This window comes from Dreissena polymorpha, chromosome 16, assembly GCF_020536995.1.
Source record: "Dreissena polymorpha isolate Duluth1 chromosome 16, UMN_Dpol_1.0, whole genome shotgun sequence".
Taxonomy (NCBI): domain Eukaryota; kingdom Metazoa; phylum Mollusca; class Bivalvia; order Myida; family Dreissenidae; genus Dreissena; species Dreissena polymorpha.
In genome coordinates, this window is record NC_068370.1 from 6841215 (window position 1) to 6851646 (window position 10432).

Sequence of the window (10432 nt, forward strand, 5' to 3'; positions counted from 1 at the left end):
TCGACGAAGATATTTATGGTCGAGGACCATTTCAATGTTACTTAGTAGCTGATGTTGAGATTGGAGATAAACTATTACAAACTTGACAGTTTTGGCTCGTGTTTTTATTTTAATTTTTTCCATTTCAAATAATAAACTAGAATGCATCCTTGTTATTCGGCTCTTACCAATCAACAAAGGGACGTCAACCATATTGCCTTTTCTCCAAACCTCAAACGGGGCATCCGGAATTACCAAGCCTGAAGACAAGAATAGTTCAAGCTTATCAATTGTTAAAATAATAAGTAAATGCAAAGAAATCTTTAGAAAAGCATTTATGTAGTAGGAAAACATAGTTTTCATAGCAAGTCACAGCACTCCAACAATATAGCTTTTGAATTAAACAAATGTTAAACCTTAAGATTGTATAAAGTTAAACATGTTAATATATTTCACATTTTGTGAATCAATGTTAGCCATATTTCTAAATAATAATTAAACTCAGATCAACATAACGATTATACAAACAAAACATTTCGTTGTTATCGAAACTACTTATTTCGCAGTTGAACATTGATGGTCGTGTCCGCTTTGAGGAACGCTCGATATAGCAGTTAAAATAGTCGAGTATATGTGCGTGTATTACCACCAAGAGAAAAGAAGAGAAACTAATGTAAAAAAAAAATATCCACCATGAGAAGACGAGAAGACGAACATCTGTATCCCTACCTCAAAGGTCAATGGTGAAACGTTGAACGTGGCAATAAGACATCTTGTCCTGACTAAATTTGTAATTCTTCGTTCAATTATATTATACTCTGTAACAAATCCGGTTGTATGTGAAATTCAACCGATCTTTATTCTTACCATCTACCACAGCGATAGCTCCATCAAAATATCCTTTAGTTGGCAAGTCGGCTTGGTCCACCATAGCCCAGAATGGGTACATGTTCCACGGCACCGCGCGCGTCACATCCGCTGACGTCAGATTGTAGAGACACGTGATGTCACTTATGCCACACCCGGCGTTCCGAACAAATGCGAGGTTATCTATGTAAGCATCATTTGCGGTTTTGTTGTACACGGCAGAGGCCGAGAGAAGCCACGCCTGTTGAATTTAGAGACTTGTTGAACATCCCAAAACAGCCTACGCCTACTAATAATCAAGAGTACAAACCCTCGTTTAAAATAAACATTTTATTAAAATGTGTTCGATGCAAAAGCTGACTTTTAAAGGGACCTTTTAACAAATCTTGGCATGTATTAAAGTATTTCATTAAATGCTTTAAATTGATAAATTTAAAAAATTGATATAAATAGCTGCAGTAAAAAAAAAAGAATAAAATTAAATAAATAAAAACAGTAATCTTCAACTGGGCTCGAGACACTGACCATTTGAGTTAAAGTCTTGCACTTACACCACTTGGCCATCCGTGCTCATACAGAAGGTGGTGTATTTTATACTGTTATGTAAGCAATCCTCGTAGTGACACAAAAAGTAACAATAACAACCGAACTCTCCAAATTATTCATTCGTTTTGCGTTTGAAACGCTTTAAAATTGTCAGATTTGTAAATCGTCAAAAGATGCATAGAATGGATATTTTAGAGCATGGTTATTGTTTAGTATTACTGTTTACTCGCAAATATCATAACTGCAACGAAAATTTGCGAGTCTGAAATAAAAAAAATAAATTGTGTAAATTTACCAAATCGTGAAAAGGTCCCTTTAAAACAATTTGAAACACTTAGAAAAGGAACTCATATCTGACCTTCGATCGTTTTCATGTAACTATAATATTATGTATTTAATATATTGAACGTACTATAATTACCGGTATTTTCTAGTGTGGGACAGGCCTTGGTATCGAGGCGTCACATAGACACGAATTAGTTACTACCAAATAGCAGACTAAAACTTTCACCTGCCTTGTGAAACAGTCCCTTGCACATTGGAGACGATAGTAAGGCTACTATAGCAGTCCCTCCTGAACTCTGACCAAACACTGTCACCTATATCGATAAACAAATTACATTTTATAAACATCGTATAGTCATCTATGAAGGCAATTCAGAAGATGGTGGCCTATTTATATAACCATCCACACAACAAAGTTGTTAGGGGAATATTGGTTCAAGGCTGTCGGTCAGACTGTCCGTACGAACGTATGTTTCTTTTCATTCCGTGACAAGACATGACAACTATAAGCGGTATCAACTTGAAAGATAGGTCTAATTTGGGGAAGTACAGTGCTTAAGAGAAATAATTGTTCCCTCCATATGTTAAGAACTATTGCACTTTGTTCTTATCTTAATTATATCCAGGGCATATCTCGAAAAATAAAACCAAATAGGAAGGAGGAACAATATCAGCTGCCAAAGCGGTTTTGGTGTAATTTGAGGCACGACAATGGCAGTTCTTTTTAAAGTGAGACTGCACGATTTTGTCAAATACTCATGAATTTATACAAAATTTGTAAAAAAAACTTAGTTATAGTATCCATATATTTCAATATAAATTAAAATAAAAGTTAAGAAGAACATGTGTCGAAAAAATACGAAATAAGCCAGATATTTAATTCTGAAATCGAAAATGTCTGTACAGTCGAATTCGCCAGCATGTATATCATGCATGTACGATGTGAATCTAAATTTAGTTTTAATGCAGATTCGTTCATACGACACAACGACACAATTTTGTTTTACGGCTCATTTTAATTTCCTGCAACGATATATATTCTTACGACACACGAACACTAACTCCGATCCTAATAAATAGACGAATGCTTCGGTTATTGTAGGAAAATATGTACGAAATATCTTTGTCACAATCGGCTCGGGGCGTTAATTTGTCTTTGCTGCATTTTATGAAATTCGTCTTCAATGTCTAATTTGTCTTGCCTTATTGTAACATATTTTTATCAATATATATTACAATTTAACACATATAACAATCATGCAGTCTCACTTTAATAACTACGTGAGATGAATTTAAATACATGTCGCTAGATATGGCATGGCTGGTTTGGATAATAACGATAACGATTGCAATTAAAACGATTTTGGCGATGGTAGTGCTGCCGAACAAAACATACCTGATTCGGGTCGCCCCCAAAGTTGCGAATGTTGGCCTGCACCCATCTAAGCACCTCGATCATGTCCATGAAGCCGTAGTTACCAGAAGTGTTGAGCGACGAGTGATCCGCGAGCACTTGCAGCGCCATGAAACCAAAGGCGTGCAGGCGATAGTTGAAACCCACGTACACCGTGTCGGTGTCGATCGCCAGCTTCTCCGTTGGACTGTATAGCGGCCAACTGCCGCTTGATATCTGCAGACTTCCGCCGTGTATCCACACCATCACAGGTTTGGACGCGTTTGTGTCGAGTGACGGCGTTAGAACGTTGAGGTACAAGCAATCCTCGCTGCCTATCAATGTCGTGTGATCATCTGGGTTGATCTGAAAACACGTGTTGCCGTAACTTTTGGCCGGAAATATCCCTCGCCAACAGTTTCCTGTTTTGGGACTGAGAGGTTCCGGTGGCTGCCATCGTCTACTTCCAGTCGGTGGAGAAGCGTATGGGATTCCTCGGAAGCTGTAGGCTTCATCTTTCTGGAAACCTGACACGCTTCCGCATTCAGTCCGTACGGTGACGTCACTTATGACGTCGTAGACAGCGAAGCCAAAGAGCATAGACGAGAAAGTGAACCAAAATAGCACCATTATTTTACTGATTATGTTTAACGATTATTAACACACAGAACACACGGGACTTTTAACACCCGCAATAAGATCGAACACTCCATAAGTTAAATGACCCCAATAGCATGAATACACAGATAAATGACAGTCATCACAATGTTCTGAAACTTCTCAAAGCAACGAATAGATAAGAGGCCACGTTCCAATGCACTCTTATGCTGTCTGACGAAGTTAATTGGCTAATATCATGTTATTTATATCGTCGTGCTATTATTTCTGACACCATTTTCAAACGAACAAGACATTACATTCACAAGTGTATCATCGTTCTCGCTAAAAAGATTAGTCTGTTCATGTGCCAACGATTTCATCTTATTGTAACATAAAACTTTACTAATGACTTATGCATAATTACATTGGTGTACGTCCCGAAAATGTTTGTGTGAACGTTTTAAATAAATCTACATACAGTATACGGTATAAACCGTTTAAATATTTACCCATTTACACACGCGCGAACGCGCACATTCAAAATTGATGGCGTTTTATTGATTTTAATCAAATCGAACAAGAAACAGATCTAAATATCGAGTTTCCTGTCTTATAAACCACCATATGACCTCTAGTTAGGCTAATCAGGTACGACACTTTTCGCATAACTTTATTTTCGTTTAGAACAGGCTTCTTTTAAACTAAAAACTCCATAAAAGTGTCGTCTTTAATAGCGTGTACGAACTACAAAGGCTTATCTGGGATGGCATTTTGCGCACATGCATTAAGCACAGTTTTCCCAGGACGCGACTCTATCTCATGCGAACGACGTGTTAAAATGTAACATGTCGCGGCCGGGCGATCCAAACCGGAGTTCCAACGAGCCATGGGTGTAAGGCGGCTCACACTCCTGTAAAAGTGTTCAGTTTCGGAGACGAATACCTGAAATATACTTTATCGTCGAAGAACTATATGAGCATACATTATGAGAAAAAAATGTTCATGTTATCGTTATGAACGATGCTGGTCACGTCTGGAATCAAGGTGTAAACATCAACGTGTGTTACACACATACAAACTTCACATGTTTTTGTGTATGTGTGTGTATTTTCGACGTTAATGCGGTACTTTCGCGCATGAAGCTGCACTAAAACTCCTGCCTTACGAGACTCACAAAAGTTGGAAGTACTTATGACTTATAGCTGCACTTTCAAGCTAACTCCAGTATGGTAACCATCAACCATAGTCACAAGCGCCGCGAACGATGATTGAACACTGGTCACTTTACTGGTCTTAGGTGAGAAGTGCGTTTATTCAACCACTGCGCCAACCGGACAGCCTGTTCAACTGTCAATGGTTTGTAAAGTATTTTTTATGATGTTAAATGTTGCAAGGTAGCGAAATATTTCGCTCATTCCCATTCCACTTTTTATTTTCATGAAGTCAGTTAGAAACCTCTTCTTAGAATACATTTTAGGAATTATTATTACTGTCGTGTTCTAAGATCTATTGGTGTTATCCCATGTATTAAAACTGTTCTGTTTTATTATTTTTATTTACGTTTTACGACGATTTATCAATAACTAACATTAGTGATATGAAACCATAACATTTGCGAAGGTGAAAATAGTAACAATATCGCGAGTCTTTATTTTGTTGTTTTGATTGTAAGGTCTATGAACCTGTTAACCATGTGGCTGGTTTAACTCGCAATTAAAGAGAGGCCAAAATTTAAATTAAATTAAAACATCGTCGTGTGTTTTTTATTCTTTAAGTACGAATGATCAATCGTCTTGTTGTTTTAAATGTTGCGAAATTGTAAATACGCGAGTGAATTATTGAAGGAATTTTAATTTGCATACCGGGTGTAGTTAATGTTACACTGTTGTTTTTTTTAAATAGCTTTTATGTGTGCAGTGAGTTATTAGATATTTCTATGTACTTAAATTTTGTACGCATTAATGAATCAAAGTTTCTTAATTTTTGTTGTTGATGTTATGTTTAAGCCCGTTTTCCCAAATTTCATTAATATCGCCGATAGACGTGACTATTGTAAACTAACATTCTTATGCAGTTGACCCAGCCAAAGACCACACTGGATCGGATGATAAGTGGAAATAGTGGATGTCATGTGAGACAGAAATACAGTTACATACTGGTAAGTTACCTATGCGCTATGTGACCGATCGGATCTTGTGAATGACGTCACTTCCTGTTGAACATTCCACAGCTAAAGCATATCTTCTAGAGTTGGCCTTGTTATATAATCAAAAATAACCACCATAGTCGCAAAAGCATCGAACGAGAGGAGTGCTTTTCTCATTAAGAAGTTAAATCCCAACGGACGTATCGGATATGACGATGATGACCTTACAATGTAGCGTTATACTTGTGACGCTAACATGGAAGCGGCATAGTAAGCCATGACGTCACTCTGACAAAGTTGACTCTGATGTCACTCGCCATGTTGGTACTCCGGAGTTCCGCGGTTGACCGGGTACAGCATCACGGCCGTTAATCACGCGCGCCACCTCTTTTTTGAGATGCATTAATAAATGAGCCAATGCAACTTCCGAGGTGGCGCTCTGGCCCGGATGTTTTGAAATTTAACGGATAATTTAACAGGGTGATGAGGTTAAATATATTTTTCAACACATTTCGCAAAAGTTTTAAAAATCGGCCAATGTAGTGCAATTCAGCGATTAAAAATTCATCGAAAAATGTACAGAAACATACAATCACAACCCATTTGGAAGCGTGCGGACCTTTATAAGTTGTGGCATGGTAGAATTCGTAAAAGCAAATCGATGTCTTTTGCCTGTGTGGCGAGCAAATTCCCTGCCAATTAAATCGCTCATTACATAAAACGATTGCTTTGAACCTGTACAAGTTAATGCGTCCACAAAAACATCGGCTTCTAGACGATCTAATAGATACATTTGCATTATTCAAAATGAGACGGAGCCAATGCCAAGGAGGTGGCGCTCAGATTAGGAGGTGGCGCCAATGCACATTTATAACTATTTTAAAGTGAAATATTTTATGGTAAGGTTTCTATTATGTTTACAGGACTTTCATTGTTTTTGTAAGTTGACTTCTTCAGCACATTTGAGTCGCGTGCGTTTTTAATTAGAAAAAGTAGTTTTCTAATAATGTATTGATGGATTTATACGTTCGTCTTTGTAAGATAACAACATTTAAGATGTACTTTACAACACAACAACATTTACCATGTTTTATACAAAAATGATAACGGAAAAAGACCGAGCTATCTTCATTTTTTTTTAGTTGATAGTGGGAAAAACAACATAAATGAGCCTGATTAAGATTCGTTGACCTTGGCCTTTCAGTAAATTAAGCATTTGGATGAACGGCCACAATTCATAGTTTCAAGAAAAAGTGTTATCCTATACTTATTTCGTGAATAATCATACAGTGTACAAATATTGATGTCGATGAATTATTTTGATAATGTTGAACATTATGTTATTGGTTTCATTGAGTATTACACATTTTTGGTATACATCGTACAATATGTTTTATTCATGTTGGTGACTTCTTAATTGTGTTGATCACTTATATATTTAAAAAAACTTCATCTTATTTATTATAGAATATTAAATATAATATAACAAGTAAAATTCTCTGTCAAATCTTCGTATTGTGATAATGTCATTGCGATACGACTGTTAATTGATACATCCTGCCTTGGCGCCACCTCCTATCATTAACGCCACCTCCTAAGCATTGGCTCTATCTCTTTTGGAAATATGCAAAATGATCTTCTACGTCAGCAAGAAGCCAATATTTTGTGCATGCAGCATCTAATGTATTTTATACGCAATCGTTTGAGGCCGTTAGCGATTTAATTGGGTGGACATTTTCTCGTCACCCAGGAAAAACTCATCGAAATGCTTTTTAAAACTCCACCATGCCACAATTTATAAAGGTTCTCACGTTTTTACATGGGTTGAGAATGTACGTATCTGTACATTTTTGGACGAATCAATCTTCGCTTAATCGCACTACATTGCCCGATTTTAAAAAGAATGCGAATTATGTTGAAAAAACATATAAAACCTAATCACCCTGTAAAATTGTCCATGAAATTTCAAAACATCCGGGCCTGAGCGCCACCTCGGAAGTTGGATTGGCTCATTTATTAATGCATCGCAAAAAAGAGGTGGCGCGCGTGATTAACGGCCGTGAGCATCAGCGCCTTGTTTAACGTTACTGGTCCAAACGCTCCGAATGTAACGTTAACGTGCCTGGTGCAATGCTTCCGTGACCACGTGCTGACTTACAGATCGAGCTTCAGCATCTCTACGTCGTTCACACACGACCCTGAGTAAATGCAAACAATCAAATTTCAAAATGTTATACAGCTAAAGTAATCAAGTGCACATGCTATATCAGTAGAGCATCTACGTTTTTGAATACTGATTTTCTTTATTTTCAAAATATTTGAATCACAAGCATTATTGTTCAAAAGAAGCCCATGCATATATTAATTATACGTTAAAGACATAACATGACGTTTGAAGGTTTCACATGCTGATAATTATGGATATTTTGTTATTAAAAACTAGCCCTCTACATCAACATTCGAAATATTTAAGCATTTTTTTTTTTAACTTGTGTGGTGTTGGTATTGTTTATTGATGTGTTGTGGTTGTTTTTTGTAATTACATTTTCCGTTCTCTTTGAACATTATAAACCCCGCCAGCTTTTACCTATCAAAAAGGGATATCAATCATGTTGCCTTTTCTGCAGGTTTCAAACGAGACTTCAGGAATTACCACCCCTAAAAGACAAAGCAGTAGTTTTGAAGACTCCCGACACGTATCCAAACCATCATCGGATTCAAGTCTTTATGGTACCTCGCTACTTATAGATGCTAATTCTTATCCGTTGCATGGATAGAATTCAAAGCACCTGTTCCGTATATGTAAGCCAAAAAAGTATCCCGACAGAAGTATCCGGTGTTTAGACTGCTTAGTACCGGGGTGGGGCAATCGTCTACATCCGGTTGCAGGTGAAGCGTATAAGATCCTCCGAGAGCTGTAACCGCCGTCTTTTCGGAGTGTGGAAACTTTGCCACAATTTTTCTCTACAATAACGTGACAATTTACGCCGTCAATAATGTTGACATAGGTATAACAACAAAACAGATAAGGTCAATTACCTTTTCTTTATTTCAATATAAGAAAGACTGAATTGTGTTTTTAAAATAGTTTGCTGACATCCACCTACGCAAAGAGTAAGCATTCTCCAAAAATGATGGAGACATTAAAATCCTTTTCAGTCCGAGCAATTTTTTTAATTAATTTCCATTTTATTCACAATAATGTGTAATCATTGAGTACCAAAAACCCCATGAACAATGTACTTCGTGTATGTGCAAAAAAAATCATCGGCTTTTCCTTATTAGAGAGAACGAATACTGCCTGAGCCACTGATAGTTACTGGGTATTCTTACTGCACTGTACTATTGTCAAACATACGTTTATAAAGTTAACATTACAAGTCAATGTTTTTTATATGTTATCTGACAAACTGAACATGAATGACTTGTATATAATACGCTACAAATGCTGTTGCATACGTGTTACATGTTGTTCAATGATGCGTGAGCGTGAAATTTCTGAGTAAGAGTCTGATACGTTTATCGGCCGCGCTCTGGGAAAACTGGGCTTAATGCACGTGCGTAAAGTGTTGTCCCAGATATGTATGTGCAGTCGCACATTCTACTCAGGGATGACACTGCGCCTGAACTTTTCTTTCAGAAGAGGCTGTCTCTCAACAACAAAAATCAATGAAAGCGGAAAGTGTCTACCTGATTAGCATGGGCGGACTGTGCAACGACTAATAAGGGCTGACATTTTACGCACGTGCATTAATCCCGGATTTCCATGACCGAGGCTCATAGCCACAGCGTTAATAACCCTAGAAGGCAAACGAGATACGGTTATTGATAAGTAGGACAGACTGTACTCGTACCAAATGTTTTGATGATATATCAACACATGTAGAAGTATCATTATTTTTTATATAAATTGCATGACTAATTAAAAGACTTTGTTCTCAATCATACATACACAAGAAGCGTTAAAGTAAACATCAACTTCTTTTGCGATATAATTGGTTGAGACTGAAACTAATGTGCTTTTTTCATATCGAATTTCAAAGTATGAACTAAATATAGCATAACAAGTACTTTTATTTTAAATCCGGTTTATACCGGTATCTTGTAACTTAGACTACATGTGTGTTTGATAGGGGCAAAGTGGAAAAACTATTCATATACAGCGATGTATTTAAACGAACGTAAAAATCGTTCAATGCAATGTATATTGAAACGTTAAATGCACCACAACTCGTATTCGTATATTTGTTCCGATATATTTTCAGTTTGTATTTCAGTAAGCAAACTTAATGTATGTTACCAATTGATATATTACGTGTGTTATATTAGCGTAATAGAGACTCGTGATATCACCTGTAACAAGTTTTTTTTTCAAATAATTAGTGTATTATATTCTCATTATTTGCATTAGAATTACGCGTATACACTTTATAGCATATTTTGAGGTCCGTGCCCATCCATTTTGGTCTGCCGGTATTTCATTTACGCAATCTCAATATATGTTCAACGCCGATTGCGTTTGTAATCTAAGCGTCTGTAGTCAACAAACGCTGAGAAAACAAAATAAAAAAAATGCATTTGACTTTTTCGGATACACAGTACTAGACCTGCATTAT

General features: G+C 36.8%; 2 protein-coding genes across 2 annotated transcripts in view; both read right to left on the reverse strand.

Moving 5' to 3' along the window:
• LOC127861632 (para-nitrobenzyl esterase-like) overlaps nucleotides 1-3898 on the reverse strand; it is a 59969-nt gene extending 56071 nt beyond the window's left edge. The window contains exons 1-4 of the mRNA XM_052400305.1: nucleotides 3074-3898; nucleotides 1908-1991; nucleotides 847-1087; nucleotides 168-239 (exon numbers count right to left, since the gene is read on the reverse strand). Of these exons, the coding sequence (XP_052256265.1) occupies nucleotides 168-239; nucleotides 847-1087; nucleotides 1908-1991; nucleotides 3074-3700 (1024 nt within the window). The 5' untranslated portion in view covers nucleotides 3701-3898. The remainder of the gene's footprint in view (nucleotides 1-167; nucleotides 240-846; nucleotides 1088-1907; nucleotides 1992-3073) is intronic.
• LOC127861646 (RING finger and CHY zinc finger domain-containing protein 1-like) overlaps nucleotides 1-10432 on the reverse strand; it is a 473873-nt gene that overhangs the window by 263233 nt on the left and 200208 nt on the right. The window lies entirely within an intron of this gene.